Source organism: Phaethon aethereus, assembly GCF_964289735.1.
Source record: "Phaethon aethereus genome assembly, chromosome: W".
Lineage (NCBI taxonomy): Eukaryota > Metazoa > Chordata > Aves > Phaethontiformes > Phaethontidae > Phaethon > Phaethon aethereus.
In genome coordinates, this window is record NC_138581.1 from 22,227,747 (window position 1) to 22,252,044 (window position 24,298).

At 43.4% G+C, this 24,298-nt stretch overlaps 1 protein-coding gene across 2 annotated transcripts in view; it reads right to left on the reverse strand.

Moving 5' to 3' along the window:
• LOC309415113 (ADP-ribosylation factor-like protein 15) overlaps positions 1 to 24,298 on the reverse strand; it is a gene marked incomplete at its 5' end in the record, with an annotated part of 220,773 nt that overhangs the window by 147,159 nt on the left and 49,316 nt on the right. Inside the window, one exon of one of the 2 annotated variants that reach the window (XM_082012561.1) lies at positions 7,691 to 7,753. The exons of the other annotated variant lie outside the window; for it this stretch is intronic. Within the exon in view, the coding sequence (XP_081868687.1) occupies positions 7,691 to 7,753 (63 nt within the window). Of the gene's footprint in view, positions 1 to 7,690; positions 7,754 to 24,298 lie in introns of those variants that run through there. 2 annotated transcript variants of the gene reach the window in all.

Sequence of the window (24,298 nt, forward strand, 5' to 3'; positions counted from 1 at the left end):
TCAGCATAGAAACATAGTCTAAGAAAAAAAATTTACTAGATGTGAATTTTGTGCAAGTTTTCTTCTTAATGGCAAGAAAAATTATGAGAACATGATTGTAATGTCCATCTAGCACAAGAGTCCTTTAAAGTAGTTCATTAGAACTTTGTCTTATTTGTAGAAGTTTATTTTTCCTAGGATTTTTATTAGGATAGGACTTACTGATTTTACCATTTAAGGCTGCATAATGTCCCCAGCTGAAAAATCTTCAAACATTTAGACTGCAGCTTAATAGTTCATTTTGATTCATGTTTCTGGACAAGAGTCAAATATGAGACTTTTAAGTTTGGTTGTGTCCTCTTACAAAGTTCTAACAGGCCATAAATTGATTTGGAAATGTCCACATTGGAAAAAGGACACTGAGAGTGTTACCGAAAAAGTCGGCAAGAAAACCCTCTAACACTTAGTTTGAAGTTTTAGAAGGCAGGCATTCTTTATCGCAGTGCTGGATGCACAGGGGATCACTCCACCTAACGTGCATGCCCTGAAACAAAAGTTCATCCTTTATATACCTTAGAGACATGAATATTCACACATTTTCTGAGAAATCTCCACCTCCTTGCTTATCTACTACATTTACATAATGCTGGCGTTGCAAAACTACACTACGCATGCGCGGGGGTCTCGGATGGTCGTCGGTGGTCGTTTGGGGAGTTAGTCCCCTACTCCTTTTTCCCTTTTATGGTCATGGGTCTCCTGAGGATAGTTTCTTCTCCTTGGATGTTTGCCCCTTCTGTTGTACAGCCAAGCGATTCCTTCTTATCATCCTTGTTTGAGCACTCCTGCTAGGATGTTTCTACTCTCAAGGTTAAGATACCTTCTCTGTACTCATTAATTTCTCAGTCCTTGCTCTTAACTCTTCTTTGTTTTGATTTCATGAGGCCTCTTGGTTAGCACTGAGGCAAGTATAGCCTAAGAACTATGAGAGTAGGCTGTTAAACATAATCACACAGTTATTAGGCTAAAGAAATCTTTAAAAGTTAAACTAATCATGTAATCAATAACCCTCCAGAAAGTACATAAATGTATAAAAAGCATTAAGCACAGTGTTAAATAGTATGACAACAGGTAAATATTTTTGCACTAAGTGTACATATGAAGTCCATTGTAAAAACATTAAAACCTGCTTGGACTTCCAGGCACACTGAAGTATTTTAATGACAAATATATCATGATTCTTCTTCCTGCTGTCTACTGCTTTTCTCTTCTGCTAAGCCTTACATTCCAGCTTAATAGCAACATATTTTCTACTCCAATCAATCATACTATTCAGTGGTATTTCCTAGAAAAAATTTTATTGTGTGTCAGAAATACAGAAGAAAAGCTTTCAGGGACAGCTTGATATACCACAGATTCCAGGTGAAATAATACTGAAGCAAGAAATTAAGAATTTCCTTAGTGAACCCACCAGCATAGATATGGGCTTCACTCCATAAATTTAAAGCTATGTGGATTCAGAAGGAACAGAAAAGTCATGCTGTGTGAAAGATCAACTTAAGTAAAAATCAACTGAAGAGGTCTACACAAGCAGCATTATGGTATTGCACTATTATATATGATCATGCATGTTTTGTTGGGAAAAAAAAAGCAGCGCATATGTGGAATTTTAGAAGAGTGAAGTCCTTTTCATAATTTTCTGGTTAAAAATTGTTTGGTGGCACCTGACCAGACAAAAACGGTGACAAAAACATTACCCTGCAAGTGCCACACAGAATCCCATTAAGGGTAAACAAAAACATTCTTTCCTTGAGGAACTACTGATCTTCTATCAACAATTAAACATTCCATTAAATCACACTGCACATAAAGAACTGTGTGAATTTTCAGTGCAACTCATTTATCAGTTTTCTCATGCAATTCTGTGCTGCCCACATTTTCAGGAATTAGATGTGAAAGTTTCTCCATTTTTACACATGTTCAAATAATTTAACATTATTAGACTGTCAAAAAGGACTTAAAATTTTTGGCAGGCCATCTGCTCTGAATTTCTCTTAAGTGCCTATTGTGGATGACTTATTTTAACAAGATTTAACACAACACTGTGGCTCAGAAAAAAATCTAAACTCTTAAGTCCTTTGTCCTTCACTTGGCATGTTAGTGATGCAATGTTATATGTGGTATTTGCTTAAAGTAAATTAAGATGCATGACATGTTACATATTGGATATTCTTCTGATCTTAACCATAGACTATTAATCCTTCTAAAGCATGGTAAGAACTCCAGAACATTTTAAAATAAATCTAACACCATTCCACAAATTCTTAACTATATTTGAAAAGTCATACCAGTCTTATTCTGTATTCAAAATATCTGCAATATTTATTAGTTTCAGCATAAGAAGCATCACGAGCAGAAGACTGATTGGCTTGTAATGTTGTGTTGATTGCACTGTAGATCTACTTTGTTACTGCAGTATATGGAAGAATTTAATCAATGTATCTTCTATGCTGGTTTTGATTGGAATAGAGTTAATTTTCTTCATAGTAGCTAGTATGAGGCTATGTTTTGGATTTGTGCTGAAAACAGTGTTGATAATACAGGGATGTTTTTGTTATTGCTGAGCAGCGCTTACACAGAGTCAAGGCCTTTTCTGCTTCTCACACCTCCCCACCAGCGAGTAGGCTGGGAGTGCACAAGAAGTTGGGAGGGGACACAGCTGGGCCAGCTGACCCCAACTGACCAAAGGGATATTCCATACCATATGACATCACACTCAGCATATAAAGCTGGGATGAAGAAGAAGGAAGGGAGGGACGTTCGGTGTTATGGTGTTTGTCTTCCCAAGTAACTGTTACGTGTGATGGAGCCCTGCTTTCCTGGAGATGGCTGAACACCTGCCTGCCAAGGGGGAGTAGTGAATGAATTCCTTGTTTTGCATTGCTTCCACGCGTGGCTTTTGCTTTACTTAACTGTCTTTATCTCAACCCACGAGTTTTCTCACTTCTACTCTTCCCATTCTCTCCCCCATCCCACCGTGGGGGGGAGTGAATGAGTGGCTGGGTGGTACTTAGTTGCCAGCTGGGATTAAATCGCAAGAGTCCTTTTTGGTGCCCAACGAGGGGCTTGAAGGTTTCGAGGTAACAACACGTTTGACTGGAATGTGCTAGATCGAATTTATAGCTGTTATTGCTGTTTAGCTATTAATTGGCAGGCTCCTGTGCTTGCCATGGGGCTTGCTTGTCTTCTTGTATATTAGAGTCTAGTGCTTGTTAGTGGTTGCTTTTTGCTTTCGCTGCTTGCTGTACTGCTGTACTGCTTATCATCTTACTCTGCTGTGCCTGGGAACATTTTGATAATAGCAATGGTGATGCACCTGGGCTGGCAGATGACCAGGGCAACACTGCTGTTTCTGTGCTGCTGTACTGGACAGGCTGGAACTACAGTGTGAACTCGAGTCGAAGGGACTGTGACCTGTGGATGAGTCCATGTGGGAGCAGGACACCCCAAAGCATCTGTGACTGTGGATAAGCCCATGCCAGAGCAGGTACATCTCGAAGCATCTGTGGCCGTGGTTATGTCTGTGCTGCAGCAGGTATATCTCTGAAGGGATTGTGACCCAAGGGTAAGTCCACGCTGGAGAAGGTACACCTCAAAGCATCAGTGGCTGTGCATGAGGTCATGCTGGAGCACCTCAAAGTGTGTGGCTGTGAATAAGCCCATGACAGAGTAGGTACATCCCTGGAGAGACTGGAGCCATGAATAGGGCCATGTTGGCGCAGGTTTACTTCAGAAGGGACTGTGGCTGTGGGTAAGGCCACACTGGAGCAGGTACATCTCTGAAGGGATTGTGGCCCATGGAGAAGGCTGTGCTGGAACAGGTGCACCTCAAAGCAACTGTGGTTGTGAATAAGTCTATGCCATAGCAGGTATACCCCTGAAGAGACTGTGGCTCATACATAAGGCTCCACTTGGAGCAGGTACACCCCTAAGGGACTGCAGCCTGTGGATAAGTCCAAGCCGGAGCAGGGGCAAGGGGAGGAGTTCATTGCAATGTAAAAGCCGATGGTCTGGTCCAAAGGCACCAGGGGTGGAAATTGTTATGGAAATACCTTTAAATTGTTGTAACCCAGGATTTGAGTTGCATGTTATAGGAATTACTATAGCAGGAACCACCTGAACCAATGGAGGACAAGCCTTACAAGAAGCAGTGCAAGTGCAGCAGCGACCCCACCTGAGCTGGCTTTTGTGCCTAATATCTCCATGCAACACACCACCTCTCCTGTCCTGAGTGACCACAGATGGAGCCCAAAGCCATGGACTAAATTAACTCAGTGGACATTTGTGGACATTTTAAAGAGGTTTTACAGGGGTGGTCCATAGACCAAGGGAATGCTATCTGCATATTATATCAAAGGATGGGAAGGGGAGGATGGTGGTTAATGAGATGGTATTGGATAGTGTGGTACCTGAGCATGACGTAAATGGTATGCAATAAGGGGTGAAGAATGTGCTGGTTTTGGTTGACATAGAGTTAATTTTCTTCATAGAAACTACTATGGGGCTATGTTTTAGATTTGTGCTGGAAACAGTGTTGATAACACAGGGATGTTTTTGTTATTGCTGAGCAGTGCTTACACAGAGTCAAGGCCTTTTCTGCTTCTCACACCACCCCACCAGTGAGTAGGCTGGGGGTGCACAAGAAGTTGGGAGGACACAGCTGGGCCAGCTGACCCCAACTGACCAAAGAGATATTCCATACCATATGACATCATGCTCAGTATATAAAGCTGGGTGAAGAAGAAGGAAGGGGGGGACATTCGGAGTGATGGTGTTTCCAAGTAACTGTTATGCATGATGGAGCCCTGCTTTCCTGGAGATGGCTGAACACCTGCCTGCCGATGGGAAGTAGTGAATGAATTCCTTGTTTTGCTTTGCTTACGTGCGTGGCTTTTGCTTTACTTATTAAACTGTCTTTATCTCAACCCACGAGTTTTCTCACTTTTGTCCTCCCAATTCTCTCCCCCATCCTGCCATGGGGGGAGTGGGTGAGTGACCATGTGGTACTTAGTTGCCGGCTGGGGTTAAACCACAACATCTTCCCAGAAAGAATCTCAGCAACTAGAGGTATTTCAGTGGCTCATTAGCCACTTATTAAAAACTATCTTCATCATTGATATCTTAGGAGAGTGAAAACAAAACACAGATTGCATAGATTTGTTTTTAGAGAATTTGATGTCATAATTTTTGCCATTTGTGTTGGGTTTGCATGGCAAGGTTTCGGTAGCTGGAGGGGCTACAGGGGTGGCTTCTGTGAAAAGCTGCTAGAAGCTTCCCCTGTGTCTGATAGAGCCAGCGCCAGGTGGCTCCAAAACAGACCTGCCACTGGCCAAAGTCAATCAATCAGCAATGGGGTCAATCAGCCTCTGGAATAAGAAATTTAAGAAGCTGGGGGGGCGCAACACGATTGGGCAATTATAGCCAGAGAAAGGACTGAGAATATGTGAGAGAAAGAACTCTGCAGACACCAAGGTCAGTGAAGAAGAGGAGGGAGGAGGTGCTCCAGGCACCAGAGCAAAGATTCCCCTGCAGCCCGTGGTGAAGACCATGGTGAGGCAGGTTGTCTCCCTGCAGCCCATGGAGGTCCACGGTGGAGCAGATATCCACCTGCAGCCTGCGGAGGAGCAGGTGCATGCACTCAAAGGAGGCTGTGACCCTGTGGGAAGCCCACACAGGAGCAGGCTCCTGGCAGGACCTGTGGACCTGTGGAGGGAGAAGCCCATGCTGGAGCAGGTTTGCTGGCAGGACTTATGACCCTGTGGGGGACCCACACTGGAGCAGTCTGTTCCTGAAGGACTGCACCCCCTGGAAGGGACTCAGGCTGGAGCAGTTCGTGAAGAACTGCAGCCTGTGGGAAGAACTCATGTTGGGGAAGTTCATGGAGGACTGCCTCCCATGGGAGGGACCCCACGCTGGAGCAGGGGAAGAGTGTGAGGAGTCCTCCCCCTGAGGAGGAAGGAGCAGCAGAGACACTGTGTGATGAACTGACCGCATCCCCCTGTGCTGCTCCAGGGGGAAGAGGTAGAGAAAATCGAGACTGAAGTTGAGCCCGGGAAGAAGGGAGGGGTGGGGGGAAGGTGTTTTTAAGATTTAGTTTTTATTTCTCATTACCTTACTCTGATTTGCTTGGTAATAAATTAAATTAAGTTAATTGAGTCTTTTTTGCCCATGACAGTAATTGCTGAATGATCTCTCCCTGTCCTTATCTCAATCCAAGAGCCTTTTGTTATGTTTTCTCTCCGCTGTCCAGCTGAGGAGGGAGAGTTATAGAGCAGCTTGGTGGGCACCTGGCATCCAGCTAAAATTAACCCACCACACCATTATAAACTGATACTGAAAAGAAATTGTTACTGTAAAGTAAGCATGCATCCTATACTTTCTTGATTCCTCCATTGCCCATGCATAGGAAAAAATACTGCTCTAACACTGCAGAATCCTCCCCTTCCAATACAGACAAGAGATGAGAAGTTTTCAAAACTGAATGAGTAAAATCTTATATTTTCTGTTCTGTCACAGGGAGCAATCTCAGTCTACACTTTTCAAACCATGTTTTCCCCTCAAAAAGATACTGACATAATGAACCTGCAGTTTTCAGCCACTTTACATTTGTTATCATGTGGCAGAAATTTCAGTCATACCCTGAGCATTTTGTACTCACTGGCTTAGATATTCTCCATGTCATGAATCTTATTCTTTAGCATGCAACTTTGCCCGTTCTCAACACATGGAACTTGGGATCTGCGGCTGGGTAGAAAGTTACACTCAGAAACCTGAATATCTAAAAGTTTTAGAGATGTTCAACATCATGAGGGTGAAGTCTCCTGCAGCATTTCAGAGGCTTTCCACACATCATCTAGAGATTATACTTTTCTCTCTACCAGCTGAGACAATATTCAAAAAATTTCTTATTACAGAATGAATTCATAAGTCTGTAGGAAGATATTTTAGAATACTGCAGCGAGTTCTAATCGTTTTTCTGTACTTATATATAGCCTAATAACACAGGAAATTGTGCTTAATTCACCTCAGTCGATACTTTCATCTGAACACCCAAAGTGTTCCAAAATTGAAAAGTCACTATTTCCCCATTGTGCTTATCCTACTGTCACATTATGCCATATTAAGCTGTACCACATAGTAAAGGACAAGTTTTCATTTTCAGTATCAACACATGATACACATAAATGGGGCACATAAAAACCAACATATGAAGAAGAGAACCTTACCTATGGTGTAGCCTCATTCCTTCAGGGGGGTTTACTTGTTTGGGTTGGGGGGGTGTCATCTTTTTTTTTTTTTAATTGCCAATTTTAGACACTGGTAGGCTACGTCTTCCAAATCAGACTACTGAAAGGACTGCCACACCCTGAAAAGCAGAGAAGGGGTTTGGCTTGTTTTTTTATTTGGGAAATACTTGTAGTACTCCTGGATGCTTACATAGTAACAGTAGCTAAAAACTCTTGCCATCTTTGGCTGACCAGGAGAGACTGCACCCCTTCTCCAGGAATGCGGATTCAAGCATAGCTATCCATGTATTCATCACCTCTAGGCTGAGTATCACCAAGCGCTACACCCCATGGATGAGGTGCTTAAAATGAATCAACACGCAGTGTGCTCTGAGAAGCAGCATGTGGAGATTGCTCACCCTGCTCACCCGCGCCGGGCTGCCTGCTGGTCTGTTACCAGATTCTTTCCAAGATCTGATGCTTGATTTCATGCTAATGAGTAGGAGTGGATCCTTTCCCTAGGAATTTCTGTGATGATGGCAGTTGAGAGATCATCAGTATGGGCCAAATAAGGGGAGGGAGGCTCATTTCCACAGCAGCTGACTTCAACAACTAAATACTTGTGGTGGTGGTCTCAACCACAAAACATTTATTAGTTTAGCAAAACTTCCTTTGCGATAGCACTGTGATTATAGGAATGGTTTCAATGCCTACAATGAAAAAAATATAAAGCACCATCTCAGAGCACCATCTCATATTGAGTTTCAGTAGGCACTCGTATCGCATTACTGCATATTTTGACCACATATGCCTGCTACATTTTTGTCTGAACAAAAAGTGTATTTACGAAGTTGCATGGAAAGCTTATGAAATACCCAACAAATGCTTCCTCACAAAGAAGTAAGAGCAGGGAGGGGCCAAAAAAAACCGTGACAGATTTCTTTTACCCAATTCTGTTGTTTGCCAGTTGAAAAGTAGTTAATACAACAGAGATAAAATAAATATAAATCGAGGCAGAGAGCATTCCACAATTTAGATTCCCCATGTCTTCCCTGTTCCAGCTGCTCCTAGTTTACTGCTCTATCAAAGAATCTACTCACTTCAGTAAATAGCACTTTTTATTAGTTGTCTTGTATTAAAAAATACTTTGCAGCCTTGATGCTAGATTTTTAATACTTGCTATTCATATACAGCTCTACACATCAAGAATACTACTGTACCACTGCAGAAAAACAACTACCTAAGGCACAGGCTTTAGAAAGCAATCACTGTAGATCCTGTACAATACAGCAAAAGCTCCAGTTCATCTGGACCAGGCAGAGGAAGAGAACATAATATTGTTCGTTTTCAAAAGTGGGAGTTTATTGATTTAAAAATAAAACAAGTAATGTACCTTACACGGCCATAGTAGGCCCTAGACAGCTCAACTGACAATGTGGAGCTACACAAGTGATACTTAAGCCCTTTCAGGTAATGCACAAAAAGAAAGCAAACATGAATTAAGAAATGGATTCTTATTACTCTCATACATTACACATATGCATGATGCAAGTTAGCCTAAATTAACTCAGTGAATCTTCACATGCATCTTAGCACGCACTTACCCAATTAAAATTGATTTTAAAAACATTTAAGCTGCAACACATGTATAGACTAGAATGTAGCTCAGCATGTACTTACTATCAAAAAAACATAAGGAAACCAAACAGAAATCTATAAATAGAGCTTGAAAACGGTGCGCTGGGTGAAGAACTGGCTGAAGGGCAGAGCTCAAAGGGTTGTAGTGAATAAGGCAACATCTGTCTGGTGACTGGTCACCAACCATGTTCCTCAGGGCTCAATTCTAGAGCCAGTCCTGTTCAATATGTTTATCATCAATGATCTGGATGCAGGAGTTGAATGCACCATTAGCTGATGATACCAAACTGGGAGGTGCTGTTGACTCTCTTGAAGGACAAGTTGCCTTGCAGAGGGATCTAGATAGATTGGAGCATTGGGCAATTGTCAATGGCATGAAATTTAACAAAACCAAATGCCAGATTCTGCACCTGAGACGGAGTAACATCAGGCACAAGTATAAATTGGGAGAGGAGTGGCTGGAGAGCATCCCTGCAGAAAGGGACCTGGGGGTACTGGTTGACAGCAGGCTCAACATGAGTCAGCAGCGTGCCCTGGCAGCCAAGAGGCCAAACCGCATCCTGGGGTGCATTAAACACAGCATAAACAGCCAGTCAAAAGAGGTGATTATCCCGCTGTGTTCAGCGTTGGTGCAGCCTCACCTTGAGTGCTGTATGCAGTTCTGGGCCCCACAATTTAAGAAGAATGTTAAGGTACTTGAATGCGTCCAGAAGAGGGCAACAAAGCTGGTGAAAGGGCTGGAAGGCATGTCCTATGAGGAGCGGCTGAGGACTCTGGGTTTCTCTAGTTTGGAGAAAAGGAGATTGAGGGGCAACCTCATAGCTCTCTACAACTTCCTGAGGAGGGGAAGTGCAGAGGGAGGTGCTGATCTCTTCTCCCTGGTATCCAGTGATAGGGCGTGTGGGAATGGTTCAAAGCTGAGCCAAGGGTGGTTCAGACTGGACATCAGGAATCCTTTCTTTACTGAGAGTGTGGTCAAACACTGGAACAGGCTTCCTAGCGAGGTGGTCAGTGCCCCAAGCCTGTCAGTGTGTTTAAGAGGCATTCGGACAATACCCTAAATAACATGCTTTAGCGTTTGGTCGGCCCTGAAGTGGTCAGGTAGTTGGACTGGATGATGTAAGTAGTGAAAGGCTGCAAGAAGGCTCTGGGGAGACCTTATTGCAGCCTTCCGGTAATTAAAGGGGACTCTATAAGAAAGATGGGGACAGACTTTTTAGCAGCGCCTGTAGCGATAGGACAAGGGGTAATGGTTTTAAACTAAAGGAGGGTAGATTTAGACTAGACATAAGGAAGAAATTTTTCACAATGAGGGTGGTGAAACACTGGAACAGGTTGCCCCAGAGAGGTGGTAGATGCCCTATCCCTGGAAACATTCAAGGTCAGGTTGGACAGGGCTCTGAGCAACCTGATCTAGTTAAAGATGCCCCTGCTCATTGCAGGGGGGTTGGGCTAGATGACCTTTAAAGGTCCCTTCCAACCCAAACCATTCTATGATTCTATGATCATTGTAGGTCCCTTCCAACTGAACCGTTCTGTTCTAAACACCACTTGACAGTGATTAGAGAAAAATCTATCTGGAGAGCAGAAAGAATTAAGACATGTATTTCATACAGATGACTATTTTAAAACACAAATTTCAGGCTGCTCTGCTATGTGAAAATAGTAGCATATTAACATGTTGCTGTCTTCTGGTTCTGTAGACTTTTTAGTGTCTGTGTCAATGCCCTGAAGTTTCCTATGTGAATTTAAGATCTGTCAGTCTCTCAAATCAGAGCCCTAAATGCAACAGCATATTAAAAAAAACTTTGCATTTCCCTTTGTTACTCATAATACCACTCTGATTTCCCACTTTCACAACAGGCATTTATTAACGCAAATACATCAGGCATCACATTTTTTCCCTTAGGTTTCAGACTATGATATTGCCAAAAGTACAAATTTATTTGTTCAAATTTATTTTGTACTTATACTGCATTTGGCATACTGAATGTGCCAAAAAAAAAAAAAAAGAAATCACACCCTCTGCTAAAAGAAATCTCACTTATAAAATCTAACAAGACCACAGCAGTACAAACACAGAATAATCCTTGAGACAATCTAAAGCAATTGAGATATCCAGATAAATGTACTGGGAACTTTCTGAAGGGATACTTGTTGCTGTAAATGGAGTGAGGTCAAGAAACATCAGATAAATCGAAGCCTGAGAGGTTCAAGACTGGATATAAGAAAAATACTTTCTCCCCATGGGAACAGTCCAGCAGTGGAACATGTCGCCCAGAGAGGCTCTGCAGTCCTTATCTTTGATGGTTTCTTCCCCTAGGTTTTCAAGATCAAAACTAAGCTGGATAAAGCCTCGAGCAAGCTAGTCAGACCTCAAGATGACCCTGCTTTGAAAAGATTGGATATAGACCTTCCAAGATCCCTTCCAACCTCAGTTGTCTTGTGAACACAATAGAAAGTCTACAGAGCTCTTCTCTGATCTTTCATCTACACAAGTCTCAGGTGACATTTTCCAACAAATACAGCTTGTAAGTTGACAGAGTCCTTACAAGCTACCATCACAGGGGGGAGCTCAAAAAAGCTTGAGCAGCTTCTACAGTCTGCTTGCTCCAATGTAGGCATGTTTATTGTATTGGGTCTGGCTGAGATGGAGTTAATTTTCCCCATACCAGCCCTCATAGTGCTGTGCTTTGTATTGGTAGCTAGAAAGGTGTTGATAACACATCAGTGCTTTGGCTACTGCTGAGCAGTGCTCACACAGCATCAAGGCTCCAACATTCCCCCCACACCAGTAGGCTGGGGGTGGACAAGATCTTGGGAGGAGACATAGCCAGGACAGCTGACCCAAACTGGCCAAAAGGATATTCCATACCACATGGAGTCAGCTCAGCAATAAAAGCTAAGAGAAAGGAGGAGGAGGGGGGCATTCCTTATTAAAACATTTGTCTTCCGGAGCAACCGCTATGCATACTGAAGCCCTGCTTCCCAGGAAGTGACTGAACATCGCCTGCTGATGGGAAGTAGAGAATAAATCTTTTGTTTTCCTTTGCTTCCACGCATGGCCTTTGCTTTATTAAACTGCCTTTATCTTGACCCACGTGGGTTTTTTCCATCTTATTTCCCCTCCATCCTGCTGAGGAGGGGAGTGATAGAGTGGCTTGCTGGCACCTGGCATCCAGACAAGGTCAACCCACCACATTTATTCACTGCCAGTTTTGCTCAGGTGCTCAAACCCAAGCACCCACATTAGCTTAATCACAGGATGAGTAGCCACTGCCCGAGTTACTGTTTCTTCACCACATTTCTAGAGGTGTATCACAACAGAGTTTTTATTGCTTTGCTTTTACAGTAAGTGGGGGAAACAGAAGCCTCTCCCATATTAACTAGAATGGAATCGTCAAGCATCTGCCTGTGCTTCTGGGGGAGCTGTGGGACAGCTCTGAAGGACTGCCAGACCTATTCTGTATCCTCATTTGCAAGGTGGGCAGGCTGCCAGCTTGAGTTAAAAAAAGACCTGAGGTCTAGTTTATATGCCCAGTTGGGCCAGCTAGCTGGGACTTAAAACGCTCATAAATTTGGGTGTGAGGGCTGCATGCGTTGACAAGGGAATTAGATCATGGCTGTAAAGGACTCCTCTTTCAATGCAAGGTCAGCTCAAGCAGCTCCACTCTCCCCCTCACCCTATTTTCCTTGAGGTCTGAATGGACACAGGCAGCAAAGGGCAGGGGCAGGAGCCTGAGGCTATGCTACAGCCAGGGGGGTGGTGGTAGACACAGGGCCTCAGGAGCAGCGGCCCAGCCAGCACCTAGAAGCAGAGCAACCCATCTCCACTGTCAGGGCAGGCAAGCTGCACATACCACCAGCACCTTTGGGCTGGCAGGGACAGGCTGGTCTCAATTTTTTGTTAAAAAAAATCAGCCCCCCCCCCCCTTTCTCAGCTGCCCATCTGCTTTTCACCACTTACTCCACTCCTCTGCCTCCACACCTCGCACACCAGTCTGTTTCCTCCCCGCTCCCACTTCTCTCTACTTTTGGAGGAATAGGGAGATGGAACTACCTTCTTTCCTAGTTAATCACCTGTGAACAAAATCTCCTTAAAAAAATGAAATGACAGTGACTCCCCCAAGCATAAAACCCAACAAATAGTTGTAAGTTTCACTGCTTGCACATCTCCAGAGTTAGGTAACACCAGTGGGTCACCCCTTTCTAGAGCAATATACTGGGAGGGAAAAACCCAGAGGGCCTCATGCTGCTGAAAGTGGCACAAAGCATCTCTGGCCATTACGATGGCAGTACCCAGCACTGCCAACCAGCAGCTCCTAAGCTTTCCTTCTCTACAGCCGCATGCTCACAGGGCAGAGATTGTCCTTCGCTATGGCACCAGGGGTCTTCATCTCTCAGAACTGGCAATGGTTTGTAATACATCAACCACAGGCACCCAGGCGAGTTCAAGCAGCACAGCACACTATCCTACTGGGGACCTGGCCAGGCCAAATATTTTTTTATTAGACCCTCTGTTGCTTTCTGTAAGTTTAGACTGCCCCAGAAGTGGACTTTGGGGAAAAAAAGAAAAACAAAAAAATAAAATACAACGTGCACCTTTTAACCCATCTTTGACAAATTCACTTCTAATAAGCAACAAAGTTACGTTCAAGTCAGTAAGCCACATCCATTAAAGTGAGCAACGTTTATATAAATACTCTATTGTCTTGCTGTAGAAGTAATGATTCTTGAAAATTTAAACTGGCCGTATAAAAACTTAGAGTTGATTGAGACAAGTTAAGACAGCATGAAGAAAGAAAGTTTTTACTCCAGGTTTTCACCGTATCAAAATAACACCAGAAGTATGCTTAGAGAAAAATCTCAATTTTTAAACTTCAAAGAAAAATATCCCATCTAAAGCCTCCAAGGCTGGGTAAGGTTTTCTAATGCTCCATGAGCAAGAAATAAAAAGTAACTAAGTATAACTTAGAGTCTTGGGATAAACCAAAAACATCTATCTTTATTGTACATAGGTGTGTTTCACAACATCTAGTTAAAAACAGAATAAAACTACAGTGAAGTTAAAATGTTTACTCAACTGTTTAACTGCTGTATTAATATTTGTTGAGTTTATACAGAAAATTAACTGGTTAATTAAAATATCTCAGTGCAACATATGCTTATTCAGATGGGATTAACCTTTCTCAAAAGGGAAAGAGGGTCTTTGCTCACAGGCTAACGGGACTTATTGACAGGGCTTTAAACTAGACTCAAAGGGGGAGGGGGATAATATCAAGCTCACCCATGACAAGCAACACACCAAGGTTAGAGGGACGGGGTGCTAGCGAGGCCCCTCAGCCTGTTGCACCAGAGAAAGACCTCAGAGGAACTAAAGAAGGTTCCTCTAAGAGGGTGACACGGCCGACAGCCCAGCTGAAGTGCCTCTACACCAGTGCACGCAGCATGGGCAACAAACAGGAGGAGCTGGAAGCCACCATGCTGCTAGAAAGCTATGACCTGGTCGCCATTACTGAAACTTGGTGGGATGAATCCCATGACTTGAGTGTGGCTATCGATGGCTACAGGCTATTCATAAGGGACAGGCGAGGAAGGAAGGGCAGAGGTGTTGCCCTCTACATCAAGAAATGGATAGAGTGTGAAGAGCTGTCTCTGAAGAATAGCCAGAAGCAGGTCGAAAGCTTATGGGTAAGAATCAGGGACCGAGGCAACAAAGGGAACCTTGTGGTTGGTGTCTACTACAGGCTGCCCAATCAAGGGGAGCCTACTGACGAAGCCTTACCACTCCAGCTACAGGAGGCCCTGTAGCTCACACAGGCTCTTGTCCTGCAGGGGGAATTCAACCAGCCTGACATCTGCTGGAAAAGTAGCACAGTGAGCTCTAGGCAATCCAGGAGACTCCTGGAGTGCACGGAGGATAACTTCCTATGCCAGGTAACAGACAGCCCTACCAGAGAGGATGCCATACTGGACCTGTTGGTCACCAATGCAGGTGAGCTAATTGGTGACATCAAGATTGGAGGCAACCTGGGCTGCAGTGATCATGCACTGGTGGAGGTCGCAGTCCTGAGGGATATGGGGCAGGCAAAGAGTAAAGTCAGGACCCTGAATTTTAGGAAAGCAAACTTCCAGCTCTTCAGGGAGTTAGTCAATAGGACCCCCTGGGAAACCACCCTCAGGGACAAGGGAGCAGAACAGAGCTGGCAGATCTTTAAGGAAGCTTTCTATAGAGCGCAAGAGCTCTCGATCCCCAGGTGGAAGAAATCAGGAAAGGAAGGCATGACTGAGCGGGGACCTGCTGGTCCAACTAAAGGACAAGAAGGAAATGCAGAGGCAGTGGAAGCAGGGACAGGTATCCTGAGATGAGTACAGGGGCGCTGCCCCGTTGCGTAGGGATGAGGTCAGGAGGGCCAAGGCGCAGCTGTAGCTGAACCTGGCAAGGAATGCAAAGAATAATAAGAAAGGCTTCTACGGGTATGTCAGCCAGAAATGGAACGTCAAAGAAAGCAGACCCCCCTTGATGAGCAAGACTGGCAGACTGGTAACACTAGACGAGGAGAAGGCTGAGGTACTGAACAACTCCTTTGCCTCAATCTTCTCTGGCAGTCTCTCTTCCCACACCTCTTGAAAGGATGGGCTGCAAGATGGGGACTGGAGGAGCAAAGTCCCTCCCACTGTAAGAGAAGATCAGATTTGAGACCACCTGAGGAACCTGAACATGCACAAGTCTATGGGACCTGATGAGATGCATCCCAGAGTCCTGAGGGAATTGGCTGATGTAGTTGCCAAGCCACTCTCCATGATATTTGAAAAGTCATGGCAGTCAGGGGAAGCCCCTGGAGACTGCAAAAAGGGAAACATTGCAACCATTTTAAAAAAAGGTAGAAAGGAGGACCCTGGGAAAAAACGATCTGTCAGCCTCACCCCTGTGCCTGGGAATATCGTGGAACAGATCCTCCTAGAAGCTATGCTAAGGCACATGGAGGGCAGGGAGGTGATTTGAGACAGCCAGCATGGCTTCACCAAGGGCAAGCCCTGTCTGACCAACCTAATGGCCTTCTATGATGGAGTGACCAAGGGAGGAGCTACCAGTGTCATCTATCTGGACTTGTGAAAGGCCTTTGACACAGTCCCCCACAACATCCTTCTCTCTAAATTGGAGAGATATGGATATGATGGGTGGACTGTTTGGTGGATGAGGAACTGGTTGGATGGTCATATCCAGAGGGTAGTGATCAAGGGCTCAATGTCCAGATGGAGACTGGTGATAAGCAGTATCCCCCAGGGGTCTGTATTGGGACCAGTACTGTTTAACATTTTCATCAATGACATAGTGGGATCGAGTGCACCCTCAGGAAATTTGCAAGTGGTACGGGACCTGGAGAAGCTTGAGGAATGGGCCCATGTTAACCTCATGAGGTTCAACAAGACCAAGTACAGGGTCCTGCACCTGGGTTGGAGCAACCCCCGGTATCAATACAGGCTGGGGGATGAAGGGATTGAGAGCAGCCCTGCCGAGAAGGACTTGGGGGTACTGGTGGATGACAAGCTGGACATGAGCTGGCAATGTGCGCTCACAGCCCAGAAGGCCAATCATATCCTGGACTGCATCCAAAGAAGAGTGGCCAGCAGGTCAAGGGAGGTGCTTCTGCCCCTCTACTCTGCTCTGGTGAGACCCCATCTGGAGTTGTGCGTCCAGCTCTGGAGCCCTCAGGGCAGGAAAGACATGGACCTGTTGGAGAGGGTCCAGAGGAGGGCCACTGTATACAGGGGGGTTAAAAGATGGAATTTTGGTCCGTAGTTGGACACTGAGTGAGAAGTAGACAGTGAGAAAACCACAGCAGAGGGGTTAAAAGATGGACTTTCAGTCCGTGAGAACACCGCAGTTAGCACAGTGAGAAAAACAGATAGCTGGGTGAGAAGTAGATAACAGGCTGGGTGAGAGAAACCAGATGGTTTCCCACAGAGATAAGAAAGTTGAACAATACTAGGGGAGGACATGGAGGGAGGAATCCTTGCAACATCTTGCTATTGGCTTAAGCATGATTGATAATATGCCGTGTGTACAAAGCCTACGAACCAACAGACAGGATGGCTATGGTGTGTGCAGCGCGCCTGACCAGCGGGCGCATACGCCATAGGCTCCCTACGCTGAGAGTCAGCAACAGAGGCATGTTTCGGCACTCGCTGGTCACGTGTGTCGAAACCTGCTCCTCTGCAAATGTATAAATACCGGGATTTCCCGAAGAGCAGGGGGATTCGGTGTACAGCGAGGCCACCGTTGCCTCCATGGGGACGCCCACGTAAAGCTGGCACCTACTGACTGCTGGGCTGAACGCACGGCGCAGGACAATACAAGAATGTACGGATGGGCCACCTTCCTCACAGTCCTCGGGTCAGTAAGACAATTGCTTTGCAAGATACCCTTAGTGTAACGCATGCTTGTAGTTAATAAACGCTTATTGCTTTTCCCCTTGTAGTCCGTCTATATGTGTCTACCCTTATAGGGAATCCTCAAAACCACCCTAAGACAGCCACCAAAATGATCAGAGGGATGGAACACCTCTCCTATGAGGACAGGCTGAGAGAGTTGGGGTTGTTCAGCCTGGAGAAGAGAAGGGTCCCGGGAGACCTTATCACAGCCTTCCAGTAATTAAAGGGGGCTTATAAGAAAGATGGGGACAGACGTTTTAGCAGGGCCTGTTGCGATAGGTCAAGGGGTAATGGTTTTAAACTAAAAGAGGGCAGATTTAGACTAGACATAAGGAAGAAATTTTTCACAATGAGGATGGTGAAACACTGGCACAGGTTGCCCAGAGAGGTGGTAGATGCCCCACCCCTGGAAACATTCCAGGTCATGTTGGATGGTGTTCTGAGCAACCTGATCTAGTTGAAGATGTCCCTGCTCATTGCAGGGGTGTTGGACTAGATGACCTTAAAAGGTCCCTTCCAACCCAAAGATTCTATGATTCTGTTGTGATAAAATTCGTGTACAGGAAGAAAAATCAAAACTAGGAATGTCTCTCTTGTTCTACTTAAAGTCAGTCAGGAAATAAATAATGTTGCCACTGAGCACAAAAAGATATATGGAGACAAAGTATTCATCCCAGTAACCACAGATAATATCCCTTAGAAAAAAAAAAAAAGAAAAAAAAAGAATAGCATCTGCATCCTCTCCACATAAAGGAAATTAATTCTTCTTATCCTGCTTTTAAATATCTGTTTCTCTGACATCTTATATTCTTTTCACTGAAGAACTCACACAGAGGAAAGCTGTGTAACAAAGATGTTCAGAACACGTAAATCACAGAAATCTACCCAATAAACAAAGATTATGCCATTACAGTGTCTGACCATGGACTAGCTGATTTTTCCAAGATTCAGTGGTACACTGCTGCTGCATAGCAGAGAGGTCGTGAGCCCTCAAAACAACCAACAGGGAGTGCACACATATTTTGTGGGGACAGTGAACTGCCTGCTGGAGAACCAGTTCTGATTTCCTGGAGCTGATTCTTGTCTATTAATATTTACATATTTACTTTTTATTTACATATTTACCAGAAATATTTACTGTCTTCCGATGTCACAAAGCTCCTTCAAGCAGGAAAAATAGCAAGAGCAGAGAATAAAACTGTCTATAAAATGGCTTTATATTTGATCCAATTCTTGTTCTTATTCATTATCAGTAATAATTATTCTCATTCCTAGCAAATGGGGGAGAGACTTTCCAAAGCACATACCACAGAGACTTGCAAATTAATTCAAGTATTTTGTATAAATTGTTTCTTCATTAAGTAGTAGCATTCCCCAAATATACAGTTTACTATAACATCTGGTTCTTTTCATCATCCCATTACTCCCTTTGTTATTCTTGAAATATCCTAATAACAAGGAAACATTTTAAAACATGCTCTGACATGTTCAAGCACAAAGCTGCAATTCAGCTATTTGGAATTTACACCACCTCTTGTTTCCAATGGCATTTGGAATTCAATGTTATCAGCATGTTCAACTTACTTAATTTAAAATTTCCCCACCATTCCTGCTTAGCGTTCCCACTTGTCCTGGTTTCAGCCAGGGTAGAGTTAATTTTCTTCACAGAAGCTAGTGTGAGGCTATGTTTTGGATTTGGGATGAGAAAATGTTGATAACGTGCTGATGCTTTGAGTTGTTGCTAAGTAGTCAAGGACAGTCCAGCTTCCCATGCTGGCCTGCTAACAAGAAGACTGAGGGTGCCCAGGAAGCTGGGAGGGGACACAGCCGGGACAGCTGACCCAGGCTGACCAAAGAGATATTCCATACCATATGACGTCATACTCAGTATATAAAGCTGGGACAAAGAAGGAGGGGGTGGAGGGACGTTCGGAATGATGGCATTTGTCTTCCCAAGAAACCATTACACGTGATGGAGCCCTGCTTCCCTGGAGATGGCTGAACCCCTGCCTGCCCATGGGGAGTAGTGGATGAATTCCTTGTTTTGCTCTGCTTGTGTGCACGGTTTTTGCTTTACTTATTAAACTGTCTTTATCACAAACCATGACTTTCATCACTTTTACTCTTCCGATTCTCTCCCCCATCCCACCATGAGGGAGTGAGTGATCGGCTGCGTGGTGCTTAGTTGCCGCCTGGGGCTAAACCATGACAGTCCTTTTTGGCGCCCAACGTGCGCCATGAAACGACTTTCGTGGTTTAGCCCCAGCCAGCACCTAAGCACCACGCAGCCAATCGCTCACTCCCCCCTCCCCCAGTGGGACGGGGAAGAGAATTGGGAAAAAAACTCGTGGGTTGAGATAAAAACAGTTTAATAGGACAGCAAGAGAGAAAGAAACAACAATCATAACAACAATAATAATACCGACAAAGGAATGTACAAGAACAAGTGATGCCCAATACAGCAATTGCTCACCACACGGTGATCGATAGCCCGTCCCCGAGCAGCGATTTTCACCCCCTGGCTAACTCCAGTTTATGTACTGGGCATGACGTTGTATGGTAGGGAATATCCCTTTGGCCAGTCTGGGTCAGCTGTCCTGGCTGTGTCCCCTCCCAGCTTCCCGTGCACCCCCAGCCTTCTTGCTGGCAGGCCAGCATGAGAAGCTGGACTGTCCTTGACTACTTAGCAACAACTCAAAACATCAGCACGTTATCAACATTTTCTCATCCCAAATCCAAAACATAGCCTCACACTAGCTTCTGTGAAGAAAACCAGCTCTGTCCTGGCTGAAACCAGGATACCACTGCAACACAAATTCCTGATGTCCCTAAATAAAAACAAAAACACACCTACCCCACTACATTTGGCTTATTTTAAATATGCTCTCCCCAAAATCATCTCTCCCCTGGTCAGCCACCAGTGGTTCTTACATTGCATAGTAGCTATGACCCCTACATTTGATGTGGCACGATCAAAGGAGCCCTGTCCAGACTTGGAAAAACATTTCCACTGAGAATGGACATACTGCCTGTCAAAAGGTTATTCCCACTGCATACAGGGAGCAGCTCATATTACTCCAGTGTAACATGAAAGTGCAAAATGTAGCTGTAGTAATCCACATGTGTTTTTCTTTCCAAAAAGGGCATATGGGAGACACTGACTGGACCAGAACATCTGTATTATTATTTGAAGGGAGGGGATGGATGAACAAGGGAAAGCTTCCTTAACCAATCCAGCTATAGGAATCAGCCTCCTAAAAAAATACTTTAAAAATTCTGCCTCTTACAATAGCAATTACTTCTCTTCAGTTGCTTTCCTCCCCTTTAGTTAAAAATTTATATATACAAATATACATCTACATGTAGATAATTGCCCACATATACATAATCAGACTTTACACTCTGCAGAAGACAAAATAACTTTGGAGGCATAAATCTTAATGTCAATGGCAGGAAGGCTTTGGTGAACCATTACCATAAATCTGACAAACACTAATTTGATGGGTGGCTGTATCTGTCTGCTGCAAGACCAGTCTAGACAGTCTATTGAGAAAGCCTAAAACACAACTGTTTGTTCCCTGTAACACCATCTGGATATGGCAATAAGAGCCAACCCAATGTCATTCACATATGGATCAAAGCACATGCTAATGCCATCATGAAGTCATACACATAAAAAAATTCAATCTGAGAACTCTATGCAATTTTCCTAAGTCCTCAGTCAAGAAATCTCAGACTTGGCACAACTCAAGCTAAGTGCATGGAAGAGGGGGAGAGGGTGGAAAAAAGAAGAGAATATTTAATGAGCTTAGCCTTCCCGAGGAATGTTAGGCCACCCATTGTATTGGAAAAAAGGCTCATGTCACACTTCAGTCACGGCATCCATCAGGGTCCCCCTTTACAAAAATTGATCTGGAAGTTTTTGCAATTACCTGTTTCAAACAGAAAAAGAGTGCCCAGAAATACGAGAAGGTTTCCAAGGTGTAAATCTTGCATTTTCTTATTTAAGACCAAGCTAGCAGAATTTGCAGTATTGCAGACAATACTGAAAACCCCTCTCATTAAACTGCACCGTGGCACTAGATCAAAGCACCAAGGGCCCCCTATTGAACTTCTGTAAATATTACAAACAGAAGAGCAAGTCTGGTTATGCAGAAACTAAAAGTAAAGCCGATTTGTTTTCTGCCTCCAAAAAACCAAAACATGGCTTCCCATGATACAGCTTAAAAATTTACAAAAAAGTACTATATAGCTATACTGCAAACTTTAAATTGACAAAGCTTCATCCACTCCAAAAATAAATAAATCAAAGATTACTGTGGTTTTTCTCTGCATAGCTCACTTCCAACAATTTCTGGGGTACTTTTAAAAAGATCTCTTGAAGGGCAGTAGTTTAATTTTTAATTTAATGTAATGCATTATGTAATAAATTCAACAACCTGCACAAGACATTTAGTTTTATAATAAAATCCACCATTATGATTTTCTGTGAAGTATCCACTAATACTAAGCTTCCAGCAATTATACTGTTCCCAGCCTTTTGACCACTGAGACTGTATCTCCCATTTAACTTTGTTTTCTTCTTATGATTCAATTTGTAAGAGTTTATGGAAAGCAGTCTTTAGTCTTTCTGAAAAAATATGAAGCCAGTTTGCTGATACTGAAGATGTATCAAGACAGAAAGCAAAGGCAGGTTTTAACAACCATTTTGATACAAGCTCCATCTTTAAAAATTGACACCCTATCATTTAAGTATTTTTCTCTAATCTTTTCAAAGCAATCTAACTACTCATATGGAAGTATTTCTTACAGAAAATATTTGGGCAAGACCACAATCCCAGCTCCTTAAATACTTTTCTTTGTAAATTCAAAAATGACAAGTGACAAAATTTATTTCTGCCATCATGAGCAGTTCAATGCAAGTTAAATAACTATTAAAACTGCATTTTAAACTTTTATAGTCTGATGTTAGCAATTTCCATATTCACAAAAACCAGAACTAGCATTTTAACAAGAATAGCCTGTCATAAAATACTGCATCTCTAATATATTTCTTAAAATTACTGTAGAAATATAAACTCCTTAGTTCCTTTACAGAACCCACAAAAATCCTGTAAATCTACACACACACACACACAAAAAATAAATCACTGGAACTAAATTTCCAAACACAAGTAATTGTGACCTCATCGCAGTCTACAACTTCCTCAAGGGGGGGCAGTGGAGGGGGAGGTGCTGATCTCCTTTCTCTGGTGACCAGTGATAGGACACGGGAAACGGAATGAAGCTGCATTAGGGGAAGTTCAGATTGGACATCAGGAAAAGGTTCTTCACTGAGAGAGGATGGTCGGGCTCCCCAGGGAAGTAGTCACAGCACCAAGCCTGTCAGAGTTCAAGGAGCATCTGGATGACGCTCTTAGTCATATGGTTTAGTTTTAGGTAGCCCTTCGAGGAGCAGGGAGTTGGACTCGATAGGTCCCTTCCAACTTGAGATATTCTATGATTCTAATAAAACTCTCAGTCTAACTTGAAAAAAATATATGCTTGTAAGAATACAGATCTAAGTTCTTTACAAGGCTTTTAATAAAAACTTCAGAAGAGAAACAAGTTCAGACTGTTAGAGATATGAAATATTCTGAGGAACTTTCTGCTAACATGCCATCAGAAAGGGCCAATTCTAATAACTTTTTTAGTGATATAGATTAAGTACAATTTCATCTTTTTTGAGAGGATTAATATTCCAGCCAAAAAAAAAAGGAGAAAAAAGAGAGAAACAGAAAAAACTTATTTTTGCAGTCATATAACTCTTTAGGAAAAAAAAGTGATCAAGTAGTCTTTCCATTCAAAGTGTGTTCATGGATAAACAGAAAAACATCTCCACGAAGATTTCCAGTACTAGAAAAGCCACAAGGGACTGGCCCTGACTTAAGACTCAAAAGACTGATAAACTATGAGTCATCAAGTTTTCAGACTACAGAGATGTTTCAATATGAGGAAGCGGGAGATTTACAGGAATGAACTGTGCATCACGAACCAACAGTTGTTTCTGCAGAAAGCAAGTAATTCCCCTAGAGGAAAAAAAGTTAGGAATGTACATATTGCAGTGACTTTTCATTGCATTTAAAATAGCATTAAGTGGCATTAGGCTCCTATGTCTGAATCACATACAAAACAGATAACCGAAGAATACATATGCCCTTAGTATCTATTTATAAATAAAAACCTATAACATCCTGTCCTCCCAAAATTTTGACATGAATAATCGTCTTTAGAGACCTAACCTAATTCTAGATGGAACAATATTTAACCTAACTATTAAAATGTTTCAGCAGCAGACATTTAGTGAAGAGCATGTTACACAGGATTTAAAATTTCTGATAACGTCCCTTCAAGCACTGCAACAGGACAGCACTGCCATCTACTGTTCACTGCCGCAAGCAGAAGCCTTTCACAATCAGACCTGGCTTAAAAACACCATCTCTCTTCACCACCACACAAGACAGAGCGGAATCAGAGACTGAACCTTGAGAAGCCAGTCTCAGGAAAGGCACACGCATCAGTAAACTCCTCTAGTAATTCTATAATTCTGCATAATATAAAAGGGAAAGGTGGTTGGTTTTTTGGGGTTTTTTTATTTAAATGTCTATGAAGCACAGAATTGCAGCGCAGAGCTGCAGCTGCTCACCAGAGCAGCACATGGCACACTAGGTCACTGAACAGCTGTGCCAGTGCCCTTTTCTAATTTCCCACCAACGCAGCTGTGCAACCCACCTCCCTGTCCCTCCATGAACACAGACACAGTCCCTTTTCCATTTTTCAGTCCTTTTCAGAGTACAGACATAAATAAATCTGTTTGTATCCTGAAAAACTACCAAAGCTACCCAAATTATGTACCTAGTGCTGTAAGCACAACAATCATTAATTTTTCAAAATTTTAACATAGCAAATTTTTTTCTACCAAA